General features: G+C 37.3%; 2 protein-coding genes across 3 annotated transcripts in view; one reads left to right on the top strand and one right to left on the bottom strand.

Annotated features, from left to right (window-relative positions):
• The window catches only part of sbf2 (SET binding factor 2), a 98,716-nt gene extending 81,743 nt beyond the window's left edge, over nt 1–16,973 (bottom strand). For both annotated transcript variants that reach the window (XM_088004286.1, XM_014997183.2), the window contains exons 1-2: nt 16,496–16,973; nt 3,190–3,275 (exon numbers count right to left, since the gene is read on the bottom strand). In XM_088004286.1, coding sequence (XP_087860412.1) covers nt 3,190–3,275; nt 16,496–16,550 — 141 coding nt within the window. In that variant the 5' untranslated portion in view covers nt 16,551–16,973. The remainder of the gene's footprint in view (nt 1–3,189; nt 3,276–16,495) is intronic.
• A 3,049-nt stretch (nt 16,974–20,022) lies between these two features.
• adma (adrenomedullin a) lies at nt 20,023–22,444 on the top strand. Its single transcript, XM_014997189.2, has 4 exons — nt 20,023–20,162; nt 20,749–20,851; nt 20,986–21,111; nt 21,227–22,444. Exons 2-4 carry the CDS (start codon nt 20,757–20,759, stop codon nt 21,501–21,503), a joined length of 498 nt encoding a protein of 165 aa, XP_014852675.1. The 5' UTR covers nt 20,023–20,162; nt 20,749–20,756; the 3' UTR covers nt 21,504–22,444.
• The last annotated feature ends 1,479 nt before the right edge of the window (nt 22,445–23,923 follow it).

The raw sequence follows: 23,923 nt of genomic DNA on the forward strand, positions 1-23,923 counted from the left end.
AATGATGCCTAAAACTCATAAAAATGTTTCAGAAATAAAAATGAATCGCAAAATAGCAGCTGGCAACCACTAAAACTTCTCATTAAACCATTATCATTTAGTTCAGTGGAATTTACACATTAAAAACCTCATCCAAGGACCCCCTGTGAACCCTTGACCATTTACAGTAAACCTAGCACCCCTGCATCGATGCTAGAGGGTGAAGCGATGGAAATTTACTAGGTGCACACAGCACTGACCCCCGTCCACAGACCTGGCTCATCCACAACAGATGAGGATTTGAGCTGGTTCCTATCACCATCACTTGCCTGTACAGATTAGAAACACATTTTTCCGAGCACAAGTTGTAAACGCTTTTTCTTGGTGCATTCCTCATCTGTGGCTATTTAGTTTGCTGGGGGCCTGTTGTGACCACAAAATGCTTTTCGTGCTCAGCTTGATCCGCTGTTGTCTACAGATGTGTTTTAAAAAAAAAAAAAGTAATTTTCTTTTTCATGGAGTGGAGAAAATCTGCAAATAATAATGGCTTACATACCAGCTCAAAACAGAGCCAAAATGCTAATTGCTAAGTGGGTCTGTTAAACACCATGGTGTATCATCATTAAAGCTTCAAAGAAGGAATTTCAGTAATTTGGCTTTAAACCAAATTTTGTCACAAAACACGTAGCCGGAAAGAACATTTCTAGAAAAGCCTCCTCCTTCTTGTCCTTTTTGTTGCAGTTTCTTCAAGTCTATTTAACAAAATAATCACCAGCATGTTTTGCAAAACCCTAAAATATTCTTAAAAACATAATGCATGTCAGAAGCAAATGATATTTAATGAAAAATGCTAAAGAGATCCGCCCTGCATTGAGGGAAACTATTCTCAATTTAGCATCACAACAATTTCCAGTGGTATGCAACAGCCCCGGATGACATCTGGAAACACTAGACTAATAGATTCAGCTAAACTTGTTGCAGGGTGTCTATATTTAGAGGAAAACCATGACAAGATACTTGAGGGATGATGCTGAGCGAGTGGCGCCATCCTGATTCATCCCTCAAATTCATTAAAGAAAACAAATGAGTTCCAACCACATCGCAAAGACATCCAGTGCCCAAAATAACAGCAGAGAACTTTTTTTTTTACTTCCAAATTTTACAATGTCCTTGTCACAATTAATGTCCGTCTGCTTTGATTGTGGTGCAATACATCACGGTCCATCTCTAAGCAGCGGCACAAAACAAGACACATTCCTAATGGCCACCAACAGACTGAAGTGGCTTGTACTGGAAGATGCCTGCATGACACTTAGCCACCCAGACACTAAGTGAATATTTGTGGCAGAATAACAGCTTCATTTGTTTTGAACTGTCTCATAAATACTGCTGTATAAACAATATATAGTGTTTTTTTTTTACTCATGTCTACAGAGTGAAAGAATCTATAATGTAGCTAAAGCTACAACTGTGTCAACATGATCTAAACATGAACGGCATGTTCCCCAAATCACGACAATAAACCACACATAAAGAGTTTCCTTTTTTTCCCCCCCAGACACAGCTGTGAAATTCTGCAAAGCCATAAGAACCCCCTGCTGTGTTTTTCCTTTTATGTGCTAAAAATACCAGCAAACATCCATTTTGTTTTTTTTGGGGGGGGAGCTGGAGTGGGTGGGGCCAAGAGGGTGTTGTTGCAAAACCATGGATACCACAGTTTCCTTAAATTATGGAAGTGTGAATAGTGGGAATTTGAATAAATGGTTGAGCCAAGCAGCGCATAAATCTCTTATGTTGGGAAATGACGGCTTGATATTACTGCCCGTCTCTTCAACTTGAAGCAAAACAATATAAGAAAACCAAAAAAAATAATGATGAATTGAGATGAAAGCTGTTTATCACAATGAACAACCATAGAATATGAAAAATTAGCTAAAGTTACATAGTAAAACTTAACAGCACAGAACTGCCTGCACCTTCAGGCGTCCCCCATTTCAATGGTTGCCCGTCATCACATCTACTTATTTTGTGCGTTTCCTTGCTACTAAGAAGATTTATGAGTAGATTGCTGCCAAGCAGAAAGACAGGTGTTGTCAATCTTCATGCCTTTCATGTCTTTAAAGCTAGCTGCTTTGGTTTACTAGCTTTTAGTGTAGCTAGCTAGCATGATGCACCATACGTTGTTCTTATCATACTTTCAATTTTGATATTTTCTCTCTCCAAAGAAATTCACGCATATGTTACACATTGCTGTCAGACCTTACAAATGTGAAACTTGAATACTGACAATCATTTTATAGCAACAGTTGCCTTTAAACAACCAAAAGAAGCACAAGAAAAATAATATTCATTCACTGGCCAAGTTGTACAGAGTGTGCAAAAATTGAAACTGTATGGATGATCAATATTGGAATGTAAAACATTTTGTTTCCCCACTTTCACTTTCCTCGCTGAGTCCCAAACCAGTTTGCTTAGTCATTAAGAGCTTATCAGTAGTGCTAAGTTTAAACGAACAAAAACAGATATAAGACAGGCGCTACTGTCCTGGGCTGTGTGATCCTGTCAACTGTGAATGTTCCTCCTGGGACTGACAGTTTTTCCCATCCCTGATAAGAAAATATTTTCTATATCTATTGGATTGTCCATGTAAGGATAACAGACCTCCTGTCAAAGACCCCATGGAGTCTCCAGTCAGATGAGGAGGCCAAACTAAAACGGGCAAGTAATTCTGTTCGTTGTGTCGCAGAGGAAGATGGAAAAATACCAGATAAGTTGGGTATAAAGTGAAACGTGAATGTGAGTAAACTGTCCTTGATTAATGAGCATGAGGTGAGAAGAAAACCAAATTCAGAAAAACAATGATGACTGTAACTATAACATGAAATGCCAATGTCTACAGCTCAAGCGCCAAAGGGCAAATGTATCAAATGTCATTCTTTTACTTTGAACCACACAGAGAGATGTAGGACTGTGGTGTATTCTTAGCATTTCATGGCCAATAATTTAATATTGAACCTTTCCAAAGGAACAATTAATGACTTTTTTCATCCCAAACACTTTTTAGTCACTGTCTCAGTGATTTTGAGTAACTAAAATCACTGAGACAGTGTTTTAGTCTCACTGTCTCAACTTGAAGCAAGACAATATAAGAGTAACTATTTAATAGTTACTCAAATAGTTTGAGTAGCTATTAAAGCTGTTAAAACTCACCATCTCCACCCCTTGAGGAAAGGCAGTTCCTTCCCAGTCTTTCTTTGGAAACCGCTGAATGATCTTCCCACATCCTTCTCCTGATCCTGCAGGAACGGACAAATATCTGTCAAACAGGTACAGATGAAAACTACCCAGTTACTGTATATGACTTTTCTCACAGGGAGAAAAGATGTCACTGAAAAGATGCTTCTGTAAACATAAGTGTCACATTAATGTAAGTGTTTAGTACTTTAGCATTAGTCGGTGATTATCTTTTGATATTTAAAAATGATTTGACTTTGTTCATATACTTCAGACTTGAGCACAGTTAGCGGTTTTGACTTTTTTTTGTTTTGAAGTTCTTGTCAGAAAAAACAAAAGCACTGACGACAAAATAAAACAAACATGTAAACAATGATTTTATTTTTCATTCTATATTGTGACTAATATTTTATTTGCAATTTATAAGTGGTGTGGTGAGACTTTCTATGGACTCAAAGTCATTTGAGTCTCTCTACTCCTATAGAAAGTCTACCCGCATCATATTTCTCATTGAATTATAAATCTGGACAACAAATTTCTACAATATAAATAATTTGTATAAATAAAAACATAGAAACAATAACAGTCAGTCAGGTTAAATGAAAGTAAGCAGAACTTTTGATTTATTCCTTCATTTTTTGCAAAGCTTAGAAGAAAATGTGAAAACTGGCTGATCCAGACAAGCCTTGAGTTTTCCTGGTAACTCTTTTTATAGAAGTTGTCCATGGCCTTCTAACTAATTAAACCACTTGCAAATTTGATTTCACTTCTCACTTTCAAGGAAGCTTGTTTTCAATTATTTTAAGCTGTAAAGAGGAACTGTGAAAGGCTACAACTGCAACGAACTTAAACGTTTGTTGTTTTTTTTCCCCAGAGTGCATTAAGACTAAATGAGAATGTGCATCTGATATGTTTTAAAGCAAAAAGATTAATTATTGGGATGGATTGCAATACATAACATTCAGATTTTTTTTATATATTGACAAGAAACTTGGCTGAAACAGAACAAGATGGTTGTTGTGGTGAAATTCAATAAAATAATTTTAGCAACCATTATAAAACTAGCTGCAGTAAACACTCAAAGTAATAATATAATCGAGTACATTGAATTATATTTTTGCCAAGTTGTTGAGAACATGACTTAAGCGGGTGTGACTGAGCATATCAAGATGTTTCATAAGGAATGTGGTCAAAAGACCAAGACTTAGAACTAATACAAAGCAGATCATGAGTCACAAAACAAAAACAGAAAAGAAAAACTTCTTCATTCCAAATCCTTGAAATCACAAATTGAACATTGCTCTTTTTATTCTAATTTCTACACCTCGTTACCTTAGCTAGCATTCAAAAAAAAAATATTAGAAATAATGAGCTAATCAGCTCAATAAAACAAACCTCTGCTCAGATTAAGGTAACAAAAACTTTTAAAATGTCCCTGTTCAGTTACGGATTAAGTGTTTCTATTTTTTCTTCATGAACAGCATCATATTAGCACTGGAGAGTACAATAAATAAAGCACTTCAATTTGTACACAAGAACAGTGATGAGACAAAGAGGTGGGCAGTGATCTTCTGCAGGTGTAATAAGCTTCACCTTTCTCATCTCAGATTTGGGGGTTTGAGCCCTGAAATCTTTGCCTCCAAATCAACTCTGTAATCGATTCCCAATGCACATCATATGGCCAGGGCTTGCAAAACTCCTACATCTAAATTACAAATACATAATTCATGTCAAAATATCTATTTAGAGGTTGATGTATTACCGCAGCATTCTTATTTAGCAATCTTGAAGGCCAATTTGAAAGGACATTTATCTAATTAGGAGAAAAAATTCAATGACTTCATTTTGATGTTATCTTAAACTTCTCCTCACTCTGTCAGTTTGGAAGCAATTTTTGTTCATTGCAAAAAAAAAAAAAAAAAAAAAAAAAATGGTCTCCCAAAGAGACACTTACAGACAGGAACTGCATACATGTGGCCGATAAAAGAATTTATTTAACCGAGATAACTTGATCTGTAAATGCTTTGTTGTTTAGGCAAACTATAAAACTCAAACCATGAAATCAGTGTAACGGAAAATAAAACAGTCAAATAAAAAATGGAGAATGCCACATTCAAGGACAATTTGTAATCCAAAGCCTTTTTATTAGAACTAAATAAAAGGTTTAGTACTGGACATGTAACACAACAGTTACATGTCCAGTACATGTCCAGGGGAACTGTCAAGAAAGACACACGAGCAGTCTGGCACTAAACTATTTGCAGTGAGCTTCTTTTGTTAATACTGTGTTCCTGTTTGTAGATGCTTTGGACATTAGATGTCCTCTTCCCAAAAAAAAAAAAAAATCACCAAAGTTAAAAGGTATTTGTCATCATTTAATCATACTGAGCTGATAACCAAGGATGTGTGTATCTGACTGGCACTACGGCTTTTGCCAGTCAAAAAAACTACAGACAGACCTTAAAGGACAGCCAGTGAGAGAACAATCCGTGTGTTGCAAGGAAAATGGTGCTCATGCTATCGTTTGTACAAGGGAATCTCTGTCCTTCGTACTGCTGTGTAAGCCAGGACAGACGTCTGAAGTTGAAGCATGCCAGTCACATAAAATGTCTCAACTTCAGTGAGTTCCTTCCTGCTCACTGAAAGAAATGAGCAATAATCTGACTCAGGTTAAAAAATATATATATATATATTGACTAAATAACACCTGGAAAAAGACACATTGCCCAAATGGAAAAAAGAAAGCCATCTCCTAATCAGTCAGTTGTGTATGGTGATTGAAAAAATAAAAATATAAATCCATACATTTTAGTTACCTTTTTGTTTTGCTGGAAATGTTTGGAGGAACTGCAACAACAACCAGACACAACAGAAAGCTGCTGTTCTGCTACCAGAGGAGGGGATTTAAAAAAAAAAAAAAAATTATATATATATATATATATATATATATATATATATATATATATATATATATATATATATATATATATATATATATATAGCATCTTGCTGTGCTGCTGCACTGCTCACAAATCCAAGATCTAGCATTATGTGAATTCAGATTGATATATTAGAGCCTCACAATATATCAAATCACAACCGTTATTGCAAGATTACTGGTTGGATATTGCAATTGCTTAATCCTTGGACTACTTCACATAATATCATAGTATTAGGTATTAACCTTATGAATATCAATAATATAATTGGCCAGTTGGAAAATCTAATATTTCTAACAGCTGTATTTATGTCATTGCAAGACAAACAATTGCAGGTTGCTTATTATTAAAAAAGTTAATGTGTTGGCAAGTTTTGTACAAATTGCTGCTTTAAAAATCTACCCATCATGTGTAATATTTGCAACATCAGCCTCTTAAGTAAACGTCCATGTGCAACTTTGCCAGGCGTTAGCACTGGTCAAGGCTTTTTAGTCATAAATCAGGACACCATGGTAAGTGTTACATATCCACTGTTGGCGCTGGATGCTTGACCGCTGAGAACTTTTTAGCACTCATAACTCAGTACAAGCTATGATGCAGCAATCTCCCAGCAGGTTTCCTTATGAAGTCCACGTGTTACAGTACGAACAGAGATTAGATTCTACACAGAAGGGAGGCAGAGTTGCCACAACAACCGGAAGTCGAGCAGCTACACATCAACAGAATGAAACAAGGTCTCGGGACTGCAGCCATCCGGCACCTCAGGCCTGCTGTCAACGGGTCCTTGAAACCTGGAACTCCACATGGGAGGGCGAATCATCAATCACCACGAAGGCCTAAGGTTTGCGATCCCCTTGGTTTAATCGTGAACATACATTCCTGCGCTCACTCTTTCGGTCAACTCAAATATTTACGATTCGCACAGAAACATAAACCTACAAACAAAAAACATTTCATTTTAGTAAGAAGCTCAACTAGGCTGGCAAAAGCTAGACAACAGAGCTCCAAGATCCAATATCCTTAACACGGGGTGGCATAAACTGAAGAAAATCCAGCAACTGGGATGCAGAGAACAATTGTAGTTAATCCAGGATTACTAAAGGATCCTGGATTCTGAAAGTTTGCAAAAAAAATTCCAATTCAAAGTAAAGATTTTTTATTTTTTCAAAAAATAAAAAAATTAAACCTTCCTAGCAAATTCAGGAAGGTTTTAATCATAATATTTATTATTTAACCCTCGATAATTTGTTAATCTAATAACAAATTATGTTGCCTTAAAGTACAGTAGATAACTTTTATAAAACATATTCTATTTTATATATTTGTTAAAACTGTCACTATGTCATGACAGTATAATATAAGTTAATCTGTGGAAGAAAAATAAATCCAGCTCCTCTGCCTTCTCCCTGTCGTCCTGCAGAAAAACAACACCCAGTCTGAAACAACCAATCAGAGCCTGGAGGAGGGTCTTAGCACTGTCAATCATGCTCATGTATGCGCTGCTCACACCCTTCCACTTGCTCTGCTGCACTATACCTCCATCCCCACAACAGAGCCTGTCGTGAATCCTCAAGCTAATTAGCGTAGCCTCCAATAACGGACGATAAGCAGATTTCCTGTAACGGCAAATACTTTTTCCTCCATTAACAAAGCTCGTTGATGTCCTGTGATAATTTTAATTATCTGAACTGAAAACCTTATTCTGCATTTACTCTGGTCATCTTTGTGTGATATTAAATTGCGTTTAATTATCTGAAAAATTATTACAATGACAAAAACGCGGGAAAAAATTGCTATTCACGGCACTGTTGGTCTTGTTTTGCTCATCAGATTAGTCAAGTGGAACATGTCCAAATATGGCACGGTGATAGCAGGACACCAATCTGTCTGACCATTGCATGTTTTGGCTCTTTAAGGCTCCTCTAATTAAAAACATATGGACTGAGTGCTCCCTGTTCTAATTTTCAACCACAGATGAAACTAAATGACAAAATTCCTCACATTCCACAAGCCTGCACTCATGTATTAAAGAACAAGCCCCGCTTTCAAACACTACCCCCATGATAACTATAAAGAACCCCCATAAGAGAGGATAATGGAATCCAGGCCTGAAAAAGAAGCATGCTAATTTGCACATCCGCCAGTGAGAAACAAAGGGGGATGAAGTGCAAAAAAAAAAAAAAAATAATAATCCTGTTTATTTATTCCTCTTATGGGCAGAAGATACAGAAACAACAAGAACGAAACTTGTTGAAAGCAATGACAGATGTTTAAAAGGAAAAAAAAAACCCAGTTTGATAGGATATAGAAGGGCTTGGTACAGTTAAACAGTGCAAATTAGAAGAAAAGAAAACCATATAAATGTTCCCTAAATATCACATAAAATGTTTTTAAAAATCTGATTCTTGTTTGAGAGTCTTAGCATTTAAATGAAGACATCTTCAACAGGTGCTTTCGATTGTGCTTCTTATTTTCCGACTTGGACAAAGTTGAAGAATAGAGCTCTGCTTACACAACAAGTCAACACACACATATTTGACTCGGGCTGAATAAAACTAATAATTTATTTCTGAATTGCGTGATGTGGCATATTTTCAAGCGCAAGTGAAAAACCCACAGAGGAAAAGTTCTTCATCTTTCTTGATTATAGCAGTAAAAGAAAAAAAAATAAATCAGTTTATCTTCCTGATTTATCTAACAGCTGTTGTGGTTGATTAAATCAGCCAACATCGTCTCTTTACCATATATGGACAGGCCCCCAGTGGACTCTGCCAGTTTACGTAATACGGACGTCAGCCCCTAACCTGATTTTGGCCCGGTTATGCACACAGGTGGACTATGCTGGAACAAATTGACAGATATTGCCTCTCCACATTTTTTAGATCCCAGATTATTAAGATTGATTGAACATAGAGAGAAAATCCATCAAAAAAAGGAATCTGTGTAAATTTATTTCTGGTACTGATTTAGCAACTTGTTCTGTTGGACTTTCTGGTTCTGAAAGTGTGGGTTGACATGAACACAAGAAAAACTGAAGTGGGTAAAATTCTTCAATTTAATAGTAAGAGCGATTGTGAGCATCTGATTCGATCTGGGGAAACCCATTTGGACTCGCTTGTAGTCCAAATGGAAAACCAAACTGATTGTCCACTAAATGATATGCAAAGGATGAACAGAACATAGTTTGCATGGCAAATGGTAGTGGAGATTAACTAAGTGATGACATCATAAACATCAGGAAGCTTCAAGGCTTCGAATTACAACTGCAGGTCAAATATGTAAAAACCAGGACAGAACCGTGAAGTCGTCCTCCGGTCAAATGCATGAGGAAAACCAAAACACATCAGGGTGAGTCTATTCAGATTTCATTCCGGAACAATTATCAAGATCCAGATATTGTCGCACAGAAAACCCACTGGAACAATAAAAAGGTCAGAGTGACTGGTTGAACAAATGATGCAAAGCCTTGAAAAGTGCTTCTTACAGCATCCCGGATGTCATATTCCACTTCTAAAATTATTATGACTGAAATGTTTCCTGCCATGAACTTTGGGATAATTTGCATTACCACAAACACCATCATGTTCTGATTGTAATGCACCTTATAGAGAGATGTGACTAAAGTAACAGAAGTCAGTGGACTTCCCCTTCATATCAATTTGGCCTAAACAAAGAGGAAGAAACTGCTCCACTGTAATCTGAGTGTTTCTCACCAAAAAGCCTAAAACTACAAAACACAGCGAATAAAAGCAATAACTGTATGATCCATCAATCCTATTTAAATGCTTGAAATGGAGAAGAAAAGTCATAACTACACACATAACCAATTTACTATTTTTCTTAAGGGGCCACTGACAATAAATTCCCACCAAAGAGTGGCGACGGCCCTTCTAGTCCACACATGCACAGATACACATTGAAAGGGAAAAAGTATTGAACACATTCACTGAAAATTAATTATTTAGTAGATGAGCCTGTCTTGGAGATGACAACTTCAAGATACTTCCTGTATGGAGAGCCTAGCAGCCTGCATTGCCCATGAGTTATTCTGGCCTTTTCTTTCATATCGACCCTTTTCAAAGTGCAAGGTATTTTCAGCCCCTTCTTTCCAAATTTGATCTATGGATTTAGGTCAGGTGATTAGCTGAACCATTTTAGCTGCTTCTCTCTCCCTTTTTTTCTGTCACCATTTGAATCCTCTGTCTGAAACCCTGTAGGGAGTTGCTGGCCATGGTTAGGATATGGTGTCATGGTTTCCTTTCCACTTTCAGATAATGGAAAGTGGAAAGTTTTCACTGAAACCTTTCTTGGTAACCAATGCCACAAGTGTTTTGCACAATGTTACAAAAGTTTTGAGAATGCTGATTGACTTTGCCAATTATGAGATGTTTCTTATGCAACACCTTGGTAATGAGACGCCATTTTACAAGCCCAGCCCTGGTTCTAGAGGCACACTATCCAGTAAGTTTTAGGTGGTTCCTTGCTTCAATCCACATGATTTCAATTGATGGCTGATTAACAAGCTTTTGCTGAAGTGCAATGATCCAAATCAGGCCTGTTAAAAGCAAGGACACATGCAGAGTGCCTTGAGGAACAGAGTTGGAAAACACTGACACTGGACAGAACCTGCTGATATTAATGTGCACTAAGTGGCAGGATTGTGTTCTAATTCCTGAAAGATTTCAGCTGGTGTTATAATTTTCCATGACTTTTTGCCTCCCTTACTTCACATGTTCAGTACTTTTCCCTCTCCCATTTTATTTTACTACACATAACTTTGTTTATGTTCACAAAATAAAGACAACTTGCAATAATGTTGGGGAATGTTGCAATAATGATAGGACTTGCAATAAATAGACAATTTATTTAAAGTCTCGATGTTTGTGTAATTTGAGTTTATAGTAAACATATATCCCAGATAATGGGGTAGTCTATCCAATGAAGTTTTTTTTTTTGTTTATCTCAACAAAATTTTATTGAAGCACTTGTTTCTAGATAGTGTCCAGCAGTTAAATTGTTTAACTGCTAAACTGCTGATCTTTATTGTGTCACAATAAATATCAGAGGCATGGAGAGCCTGAATGGAGGGTACTTTAATCATTAGCCAACACTAGTTGCCCTCTGTAGTTCTTTGCAATATATATGCGTACTGCATGTAGCAATGCCAGAATTACAATAATTTTGTAGCATTTTTTGCAACCCTAAATTATGGTCTGATTTCTTTGTATGCATGGACTGTATGAGTTTTTATTGACATCTTGGAAAAATTTTATGCTTCATGCAACAGACAAATATATATACTAAGAAAAACACTGATTCGTTTGATACTGTGCATATATTACACACCTAACTTGAAATAATTTTTCAGTGAATATTCTGATTCATTATATTGTACCTGTGAATCGAGGTAAAATCAAAAGAGTGCCACTTGAAAGTCATTTGCAGAAATCCTTGCTGATGCTGAACAAAGAGACAGTATGGTAATCTGAAATTCACATCGCATAGACCTGATGACCGGATCAGGTCTATGCAATGCAGATAAACTGAGCATTCAAATCTGCCATTTCAATGTCTACAAATTTCAAATCTGCCCACATCAATCACTGAACTTTCCATGAATCTATCAATATGTTAACAGGTATCCATCATACAATACATGCACATGGGAAAAGAGAAAATATGACATTTGCAGGGTAAGAAAAGGTGTTTAGCCTTGATTTTCCCCTCCAAATCATGACTATAGTATGTTGTTTACTACATTTTTAAATAAATGGATGGTCCCTGCAACCTATTGCTAACCACATTGGAAAACTGAGAAAAGTAGCTTATAATGTATTGGGGCTACAAGCTGAAATAAGTCTGTAAATTGTCAAAAAGCTAAAAATGTGAATTTTCCTCAAGAGGATTGCACAATTTATTTTCTTCCAAGAGGTTAAACCTCAACTAATAAGCACTGAGAAAGTCCCACTTTCGCTATGTTTACGTTATCACCAATAAAAGCAAGACAAACTACACAAATTTATTTAAATATATAATAATTCACACAGCCAACAATAACACATGGCAGCACTTGACGATCCAATGTCGGAACAATAAAGTCTCCAGCTGTTAGAAGAGCTAACAGTTCCCCAGCAATGTTTACTTTAAGAGACCTTTAACCGAGTTTGAAACTTTGTTATTTAATGTATGATTTTTGGCCCCCTCAGCACAATAACATAGATTTAAGACATAGTGATTAAAATTATATCAGACGATGGCGCTTTGCATATTTTCTCAAATCCAAAAGTATGAGCTTATCTCAATGTCGAAAAAAATATTTCTTGAAGCAATTATCGAAGGATCATGCAATAAATATCTAATTATTTCATCAGGTCTATGCGATGCAGATAAACTGAGCAGGCAGCAGAACTAAACAGACTATTTATTATGTCAGAATGAAGCCAACAGACTGAGAGTCATACATGATTTAAGCTAATACAAAAGATACGGGTCATAAAACTATGGACCCCCCACCAGAGCAAATCAATGGGAGCTTGTACTGCAAACAAGTCTGCAGAGCCAGACATCATAACAAGCCACAAAAGCAATAATATAATTATGATGTGTCCATAGCATTTATTAAATACATCCAGATCAAACAAGTGAGCAAAAGTGGCAGATAAAAACATGAACCATGAACTTTTAGTTTATGTAAAGATTTCTTTTTAAGCAAAAGCACTTCCCATGTGGGTGTGCCAAGTTAGCCAGCTAGAAAAAAAACCACACTAACTCTCTTTGAGAAGTTTGAACAGACGGTCAGTTCATTCCCCACAGTTCTGAAGGGCGAGACCTTGCATGAACTCATTGTTGGTACGACTATTACAATAATGCTCTGAAAGACACTTACTGATATGCAAACACGCTGGGAAGCAACAGGACATCCGACACTTTCAAATCGACATCTTAACATGCACACATCCCATTCCACACAGCTGCTGCTGATGGATGTTTTTTTTTTTTTGTTCATTTGAAATTTGAATTTCATAATATTTTTGCAAAATTGTGCTGCATTACATAAGTAAATCCCAAAGTTGAGACCACAAGATCCAGACAATGAAGTTCCACAAAGCCGAGACTGTCCACCGCATCTGCAAAGTGGATTTAATGAGCAGTTTGAATCAATAAAACAGTGCTGATTTCCTCCAAATAAACCGTTAGAAAATAAGCTGGTCTGACTTTCTTTCTTTTTTTTTTACTTGGAAATTTGCAATTTTCAGGAAACCATTTGCCAGACTATATAAAAAGCTATGCCAGTACAGAAAAACAGCTCCCCGTTGCAAAAGGGAAAAACGCAGAGTACAGTGTGGGTTCTGAAGAGTTTTCCAACATTTCTTGTGGAAACTATTCCAAGTGGGAAGGACACTGCGCCGATTTCACAGTGAACCCACCTCATTATGATCAACAAAGCATTTTGTTTCACACATTATTCATTCATTCATTTCTGGGGCCACAGAAATATTTCTGGAGTTGTACACTGTGGATTTATGTTCACTGCAAAGAGACAAGGAGGAGAACAATATTAAAATGGGTCTGGATATACTTTTTCTATTACAGCCAAGCTTGCTTATAGACTTCCCCACTGTCTCTTCTGTATGTGCCTTTATTTTTACTCCCATCTTGTGACAGGTGGCGAGAATCTTCATCACCACAAAAGGTGTGAACCGTATCCTCCGACTGTGAACAGATTGCGACCTTAAGCCTTATTCACAGCGATCCAAATGTGAGAACTGGGTCAGGCCAGTGGAGCAGAAGTCAGGATGGAACGGCAGGCTCAGTGGTGAGCCACGTAGGGACTGCTGCTGCTTTAAGTTAACGAGCAAGTCGGGACAGACGTAAAAGAAGTCTGTTGTCTAGACCAACAACCCTGCACCACTGAAACGTGCGTGGCTTCAATAAGGCATGGCAATAAGGCATGCATTTGAGACATTTTTAAACTTATCAGATTTTTTCACAACAGGCAAAGCATCTCTGCAACTTTGAGCCAAAACAGCAACTGCTCTGAGAAAATGCATAACTGCAAACAGACACATCCAGTAAAGAGCCAGGGAACGCCATTACTCTTCAGGAGGAGATTCAGATCCCTTATCAACTTCCATCTGTGATGACAGATCTTCACTAAGTCGATCTTTAGTTGAGAGTGCGGAGAAGACGAAAAACAACATCGCTGTCTCTTCCTTAAAATTGTCTAAATTTTAATCTAGTTAGATTTTTCTGGTAATACAGGGAACAATCTGTCTCTCGAGCACATGCTTATCTAAGTGGATGCTGGGATGCACACAGCCAATGAAAGGTATTGTTTACCTAATGTGTGCAGCGTAGCGAGGTGACAGCGCATTCAACGAGGCCAGAGCAGGCATGAAGCTGAACAGGTGCCACTGTAAGAAGCTAGGCAAATTAATCCAATGTCTTTACTTTCTGCAGACAATATTTGGCAATAAATAGCAAAGATTTAAGCTGTTTTAGAAACAGGCAATTCACTAAATGAGCAGCCCTAACTTGAGAACTGTGCCAAAAGAAAATTAAAAAAAAAGTTTTAATCTATTTATCTATGAATGATTTAATGCGAGCAAAGCTGCTTCCTGTCTTTCGATGAAAGGAATGTGAGGCTGGACTTGAGAAATAACATGTAAGTTTAAGCATGAGGGGCTTCCTGTCCCCCTGCTAACCCCCAGCGGAGAGAGTAAAACTCTGGTTCTAGAATTGCTTTTTGTTGCAGCAGTGCAACACTGCAGCCAGCACTCTTCACACAAACAGAAATAAATCAATAATCAAGGGAGGATCCAAAAAGTGTTTAATGGGGTGACCAGATATGGCCATGGTTGGATTGTTTACCGTCATATCAGCAACCAGTGTCTTACCCTGAGAACAGCAGTATACAATAAAATATATTTGATGAACTCAGTCTCTCTGGGTAGATGCAAAAGATGCTAAAAATACTGGAATACACAAATTCTCCAAACTGATGTAGAAGATGGTGGAAGAAGCTCACAAATGAAAATAATACATAACTTTTTTTTTATTTAAGACTGACAAAATTAGGACTAACAGTGGGAATGTTGCTATCAGCAAATCCAAGGCTAACGTTAAGTAAGCGTACCGATACCAATCGTTGCTTACTTATTTCCATTACTTTTAGTTAAACAAAACTATGTTTTATATAGATCAATCAACTTAAGTACCTGTGAATTAATTGAAGATATCTATATAACAAAAATCACCTTATTGATGCATATGTACATAGCTTAATAGTTCCCAAAATATCCAGATGCCATCATGGAAATAATTTAAATCCTAATTTTTGTGGCTCGGAGAAAAGAAAATGACAAAATGTATTTTTGTTTCAAGCAAAACGTTATCTCCATATATCCTACTGTAATAAGTATGCCTTATAATAACATTTTCTACTAAAAAGTCAATTATGAGGCTTTTATTTTAAATTCTCAAAGAATGGAGAATGTTTGGTAAACTCAATTACTTTCTGCTGAAAAATTCATGATGATATCAAAACAATGTCGAATGTTTTTGTGATGGTGGGACAAAACTTACAGCAGGTCTCAATGTAATTTAAGTCAAACATTTAATCAATGCTCCTTCTGGTGACATTTGCTGTGACCCACAAGTATTTTGGATGTTCTGCTAATGTACCTCCATGCGTTCTGTTGTTTCTTAAATTAATAGTAAAACCATATTATCCTTTCAAGGCTGCCTGGGAAGAGAAGGGGTCAGCAAAACCTAAAGGGTTCTTTACCCCCATACGCCCCCCTTTGTTGCGCCACTGAAAAATGACACAATAAATGACTGAGGACTGCAGTGGATAAAAATAGATCTATAAATAGCAAGCATAGCTTTACGCTACAAAACTACAAATGAGTTATCAATAACCATGCACTGGCTTGACTCATTGAACAAATAGATAAGGGAGGAGCCAGACTTGAACTTATATGGCCAAATCGGAGCTGCGGACGGACAGCTTTCCCGTTAACGGGCGCTGGATCAGTGGATCAACAGGGCAGGATGTGACAGATTTTAAACCCATAAAAAAAAAGTTTCACTTGCTCCGAGTCAAATATCACATCCTTCGCTAATGAACCACCACCTCCTCCACTGATTTAACACAATGTGTGAACCCACGCCCCTCCGAGTGGTTTCTGACATCTGGCCTGCTAATGGGAGAAAAAGAAAGTGTTTCCCTGTCTCGCCTTAGCCGTGTGGCTAATGCTATGTAGCATCAACATCATCATACACACAGACACACGGCCTGGATCAGCGGAGCTCCGCTCAGTCCGCGACCGCAAACAACTTACCGGCTTTCTCCTGGTCGTATCCGACGACAGTGAAATAGTCAGCCAACCTAGCCATTTCTGCTGCTTTTCCAGAGAATTACCAACACAATTCAGCATTTTTCCTCCTTCCAAAGAACAGCCATGTTTGACAGAAGGAGTGTCACTGCGCTTGCGTGCGGGAGTGGGGATACATCCATGGGCGTGGGCCCTTTCAGTTTACAAACACATCACTGTATCCAATACTGACTGTTTTTATTTATTTATTTCATTTTTTTTTTTCAAATAACAATAGTAATAAAATATCCTTTAGGAAACGACATGATTAACGTCCAGTACAACCAAATGTGCAGCAGCCACACGGGAACTGTTATTGTAATCTTAGTGAGCAGTGGGATTTCATTTCCTGCCTGAAACAATCTCGAATTTGCTGGCGGCTTTGAGGGCTTTTCAAGAGCTAGTAGAAGAACAAGATACCGTATTTTACTAGGAAGAGGGGAAACACAGAAATTAAGTTCTGCATAAATAGCCTATTACAAATCCAGTTTCGACATAAATAAATATTAAAATAAGACTGTAATGTAAGCAATATAAATAAGTTATCTAACCTTTACAGCATATTGTCCTTTGCTTATTGCCTCAAATATTTATTATTTATTAATAAAAATATTTTAAAAAACTGTATAGACTTTTGTTCATGTCTACAGAAAGCAGGAAATGGTCAAATCATAAACAAGTGCACTGTTATATTCATAAAATTAAAAAAAAAAATAGATTCATCTATCATAGCCTTTTATGGTTTGCTATAAATGAGACCTACAAGAAACTGCACAAATCAAAACTAAGATTCTTCAAATTTCAATGAACCATCAACATGATTAATACTGCCACATTAATATGGCAAACCAATCACTGGGTTTTTACTTAAAGAGTGCAGAAGAATTGGTAACAACCAAAGGATAACAGTTTTTCAACAATGTTTAACATTGTGATATTTATCTATCTGAAGTTCTTTTGTTCGCAGTACATGACTGTCACCAAGACATTGTTGATTAATGTGTTTTTTTGATGAAATTGTCAGATGACTAATTTCTTTTCTTTGGACAGTTCAAATATGTACATTTAATTTGTAAATCTGACAAAGAAAAAGGCGAGCAGAAGGACGGAAGATTTCTTGTAAATGCAAATATTGTTTTTCATAATATATAGCCTTTTCCTTCTTTATCCACACCAGGAAAATACTTCAATCAAATGTCACATCTTTCCAAACTATGTATGAACCCTGAGTGCAATTCCAAACCTTACTTAAACAAAGCAAATCAGTCTGTACAGAAGTAATCTCAGGCACAAGCTTTTACATAGGTCAATATTGCATGATGTTTTTAGCCATTTGCTTAAGCGTATTTGATTTGTAGGTATGACCAATAAATCTTTCAGCATCTCTAATTTTATTCAAATCATTAAAAAAAATATTGCTAACAGCATTCAATCCACATTAGCTACATTATGAAGCAACATCTTTAAAAGTCACTGTTCTCCAACAAAACTTTTTTTTTCTGAACCAAATCATTTCAATTTACTGCAAGTTCTACAAAACAAAAACAAATGATTCCTTTGTGGAACACTCATGAAGGAGGGTAAACTCTGGAGTTAGAACAAAATATTGCAGAGGAATGAAAACAGGACAACCTGTCACAGGGTATAGCACGTGGGGATTACTTCATGTGTGTGAGACAAATAGACAAACCAGCAACAATAGCAGGAACCCAGCAAGCAATTTCCCTCACTCGCCGTCTGTGTTTTCAATGGCTTTCTAAATTTTCTAGATTCCTGCATATGACTTTGTTAGCTAGTAAGGCAAAAATAAAGGCGCTAAAGAATTTGAATCCACAAGAAAAGACAGAAAAACACAGAAGACAACTGGGTTTATCTTGGAAAATTAGATGACAGCTTTACAATAATCATGAATGCGCCTCTTGATGTTTCTTGATGTAAACGAAAAGGTGGCACAAAACCTGTCAAACTCAAACTTCATCTTCACAAATGAAGGGGAAAGATTGCTATATAAGGAGCCAAAAGGCAACAGAAGAATTTTGTTGTAACGATTGCACCATCTCTAGTCGTAAACTCTGTTGAGGGGATTACTGATCCGCTGGAACCAGTTAGCATTACAAAGTGCTTACAAAACATTTTCTTTTTTGACAACACATGTGTTTGCCATTTATGTATTTTTCTGGAGTTTAAAAATATGACACCACCAGCGGAATGGGGTCGCATGAGAATATAAATAAACTCATAAGGATTTCATTATCATACTAGGAAGTGAATAAGGGGTCTTGATATGCCACAGAGGAATGTCAACTGTGGAGCAAACCTCGTTTCATGTACATTTGTTCACAGTTAAAGAAAGTGAAAGCAAAATCAAAAGTGAAAGATTTCTCTGCACCCCTGCCTTGAGGATATTTCTACACTGGAATTTCTGTACTGTTCAAACCAAGTGTTTTTTCCTCTGGTTTTTACAGCATTTCCTAAACTATGTGTGAGATTACACATGTGTTGGCACATGTTCTTTCTGGGTTTTATAGTCTTCTTCATAGCAAAAATCACTGTAAGTTCACATTTTTGGGGCTCCAATTTGTAATTTCCTACATTCTGTGCCACTTTCAAATATGTATCTTTAGCATAAAACACAAGTTTGGTCATGTGATGGAGTAAAAAAAAAAAAAAAAGTCATAAAAACTGACTGGATTTCGTTTCAGTCATCACCACCTAGATTTATGTAAAAGTGTATTCTAATTGTTTAACATCTATATGTATATACATACACCTCACAGGCTGTTATTCAAGCTCAGATTTATAATTGTAAAATTCCATTTAATTTTTTTAAACCTTCCAAATGGGTCCAAAGTCAATATTTGCCATGTCAAAACAAATATAGAGTTTATTGTATTTACAGCTGGACATGCTTATTATATTTAATCAGTAACTCAATGCTTGTCTCGGATTCATTGTCGTCTGGGTTTCCAGTTTCACATGGAACTTCAGTGTCGGGGAGTGCCTTGGAAAGCCGAGGATGGGAACATTCCTTAAAGTTATTTTCTTTGTTGCCGGAGAGACTGAGGAGAGCATAAACAAAAAGAATTGGCATATTTGACCTTAGAGTTTAAATATAACAATATGAAAGTTTGGCTATTACTAGTTGTAATGCACAGAAAAGAAACTGGGACAAACATCTTGCATTCTTATCTGAGTGTTGTGTTTGACTCATGTTTTTATTTTTATTTTCATTATATAAGAGTGGATAGAAAATTAGGTTATGACTAACTAAAATAACGAAAACAGGATACAATGGCAGCACGGGATTTCTTCATGTCTTTTCTTTAAAGTTTTGTTAAACATATGATTTTAATTGTCATTCCTACACTTATTCCCCACCCCTTGTTGCTGAACATGAACAACAGCAGAGCAGTTAAGTGCTTTGAATGGAGTGGGGGAGTTGCGCGTGTCGATCACCGAGCCCCTCCCACTTGGAGACCGCTATAAATGCCGCCGGTCTGGTGCATAGAGGCTAATAGCAGAGTGACACAGCTGCCTTACAGAAGCAAAAGCAACCTGGAGAATACCTGTGGAGTATTCTTTCACTGCTGACTTTGGAAGAAGAACTTTCTCGCCTATCTGAATTGAACTACAGGTATGTGCACTTTGCTTTAAAAGAACTCATATTGCTGTGGTTTGCCGTGCTGCCAGCTGATGGCTTTATCCTTGCTCCTTTTTGAGGTCAAGGCACAAGTGTAGAGACAAGAACAGGTTATCTGCCTGGTTATATAAGCAGTTCAGCTCCTAATGTGTGTGGGTCTGTGTAGGAATTGCCAGCAGGCTGTCCAGCATCCAACAGTATTAGCACATTATTTGTTGTTTTTAGATGCTGTAAGTGAAATTGTTATGATTTGCAAGTTTTTCTGGACTTCTGCTGAGTCTATTTTAGACCATGTCCTTCAAATTACTGGCCAGGGGCCCAAAGCGTGGTCACAGAATTGCTTAACCGAGCAAATTCTGACCTTAGCTTAACTTTCTAAATAAATGAATGATATATGCAAATAACTTGGCTTTTGGACTCTTGTGTAAGAAAACAAAATAGTGGTTCTTGGTGGAATTCTTAATGTGGTATTTATTCATGCAGAAAGGGACAGAACGGAAATTTGTGCAGCTAAATATTATATCCCACCATAACTGTTTAACTTACCAAACTTTTTTTCTCTCTCCCTCTCTTGCCACAGGAGCCAAAATGAAAACGATCTTCCACTCCTTCCTCTATTGCTGCCTGCTGGCTTCAGTAGCACACTGTGTGGAACTTGAGGTGAATCCCGAGTTGAAAAAAAGGTGAGTTAACATTAAATCAGTTCATGCAGTAATAATAATAATGTTTCAACTCTGTTAAGTCTTTGGCAGACGTTAGCTGCCAAGAATAAGTCATTCCAAGACTAATGGAGTTTTTCCCCCCTCTTCTCTTGCAGACTAAGCATATGGCTTGGGAGCAGATTGAGACGGGATCTTGAAACCGTCGCAGTACAGAAAACAGCAAAATCTGAAAACTTTGTCAGACCAGAGGACATCAGGGATATCTTGCTGCCACATTCCAGGTAAGAAATGAATTATCCAATTCTAAAAGTTCAACCACCTAATCTGATCAGGTTATTCTTAAAAAGTTATAAAGTAACAGCATGGATTAATGTCCTGTCTCCCTTCTGTCTCTAGCACTGACATTAAGATCCGAACCAAGAGGTCCGCAGGTTGTGCCCTGGGTACCTGCTCGGTGCACGTCCTGGCACATCGTGTACAACAGTTCAAAGACAATAAGCTGAAGACCAGCGTCCCTATTAACAAAATGAGCCCTCACGGATACGGCCGGAGGCGCAGATCTGTTCCAGAGAGGCAAATCTCCCTGAGGATGGAGGAGGGCAGGTTGAGACCCGTGTGGAGTCTGAACAACTCGCAAGTTCACAAGCTTGAAGCTCTGCTCAGAAGGACATGAGGAGGACTCTGAAAGAGGACTTGGGAGCAAAATCAAGGGAGCTGGACTCTCCAGCTTGTGTCCCCTTCTGCTTGGCTTTGAAATTCTCCAAATGCCTAAGACTCATGCCAAGTACACTCCAGCGCATTTGTTCCAGACAGGAGGACTGAGTCAGAGTGATTCTGGATGCAGCCGCGGCTCTGGGATGCCTGAGCCTCGCGGCTCAGTGGACTAGAGTTTGCAAACAGCTGGCTTAAAGAAACTGGATGGCACAGTGTGGAGCAAACTACAGGTGCTGTTCTCTGCCTGGCAGAGGAAAAGGATGAGTGCAAATACATGTGGGCACATCCTGAAAGAGGAAACCCTCTATTAACGTTTTAGAACTGTACACACTTATTCCTCATGGCCTAGACTTTAAAAAGTGCTATTCCCGAAGGACTACATCATGTTCTATAAGACTGCTAATAATGGCTTGCACTTTTCCTTTTGAACTTAAGCAGAATGAAGCATAAAAGAAAAGATATCACTATCAATATGCCTAAAGAGCTTTAATGCTCTCCGTTTATATCAAGTTTTGGACACTGTACAAGGGAAAATGCCTTAGATTCTTTGAGCTATGTGCCAATCCATACTGGATTTAACTATACTTGAAAATGTTTTTGTCTGTAAAAAAAAAAAACAAAAAAAAAACGTGCAATCTTATTTTTTTAGTGCAGATATTTGTGTATATATATGAATTTCTTTATTTAATTATTATATAAAAGTTACATTAATGTACTTATGCATATAAAGCTATTTTTGTACAGAAAGAGAGAGATATATATGGGCATTGTAGCTATTTGTCATTATTCCTCTGCAAACTGCTAAATTGATGTGTTTTATATATATGTTATTTTATATTTGTAAATGTATTTTATTTTATTTGTGTCATTCAATAAAACTTTTGCATACAAAATCTAAAACCTTGCTGTGACATCCCTTATTCTTTAGGGCATTCTATCGTCTTGAGGAAAACACAGAACACCTGGTCTCTCTTAAGGTCTTACAGGTTCTCATTAGTGTGCCTCCCCACCCCTTAAACTCTTCCTCTCACAACATTCCCCCATTTCTGACCCCCGCAGTCTCCTCATATCGGCACTAACAGAAGGGCAGACAGGGTGCCGGGCACATTCCGGATGAGTTTCACTCATATTTGTTGGCTCGCCCCACACCACAGAGCAGCCCTAAAGCCATCAAGGGGGAGGCTGAAGATTTAGATCCATCTGCATTCAATAGTGCGTGGTTTTGGACACAAGGAGCCTCACATGGGGGGTTCCGGTCTAACATTCCTGCGAGAGCATCACAGAGACGATGAAACTCACATTTGCCATAGATCACCTCGCCCTATTGTAGAAGCAAACAAAAGTACAGCCTATATCATATGATGGATTAAAGTTTAAATTTACTGACCACTGATTATTGCATGACATAACCTGCAGACTCTGCTGCATGCAGGAAAACAAAAGGCGTCAGGTAGTCTTTCTTCTTAAATTTAAACCTTGATGGCTCTATGCAGAAAAGGAACGATGCCAGTATGACTGAATAAGATTATCTCTATAAAACCCGGAGAACTTAAATATCAGCAGATAGATCATCGGTTAAGACAAATGTCTCAGTGAGGTCACAGTTGCAATCATAAATCCTGCTCTAAGATGTAAATGCAATCTCTGGCGCCCTCCAGAGTTACCAGATCAGAAAGAACCGCCACCAAACTTTTAACCGAGGAACAGAAAAAGATGAGAATCAATATTTGAGTCTTCTTGCTGATTTGCACGACGTTTGCAATTCAACATAAACTGAATTATATTTAAATGCATTGCATCATTGACCATGCAAGGTTCATCTTAAGTCAAATCTAGTTTTCTCATGCAGAGAATTATGAACACAATTTTGTTTTTCGCAAAAGTATGCAAAATTGGGTTCACTGCATGCATCTTCGTTCCATATCGGGATAAATTAGTTCCATACACTAAAAAATTCAAAACTTCAAATTCTTGATATAGAACAAAAATGCCAGAAGGACTAAAGGTGTGATTATTTTTGTGGACTTCATCAATATTAAAAATAAATTAAAAAATTGAGAGATGTTTCATTCCAGCCCAAAACCTTTGGATTTTCATGTGATTTTTATGCAAGTGGTAGTCAGGTTGTGAAAATGCTATGATTTTTAGAGACATTATAGGAAAAATACTCAATACCATTTTGAAGTATTGACTCGTGAAGCATGAGACCGAATACTGAGGTAAAAATTGTTATTTAAAGATTTAAAAGGCTCAATCTTTGTTGGAATTTTTTATGGCAAAAATGATTTAATCTGCCACGCAGATCAAATGACTGCTCCAAGCAAAACAAAATAAGGTAAAGGAGTAAAACAATTGCGCCATCTAGTGGTCAGCTACTCT

The sequence above is a fragment of the Poecilia mexicana genome, unplaced genomic scaffold, assembly GCF_051168715.1.
Source record: "Poecilia mexicana isolate PSO_F unplaced genomic scaffold, ASM5116871v1 scaffold_3, whole genome shotgun sequence".
Taxonomy (NCBI): Eukaryota; Metazoa; Chordata; class Actinopteri; order Cyprinodontiformes; family Poeciliidae; genus Poecilia; species Poecilia mexicana.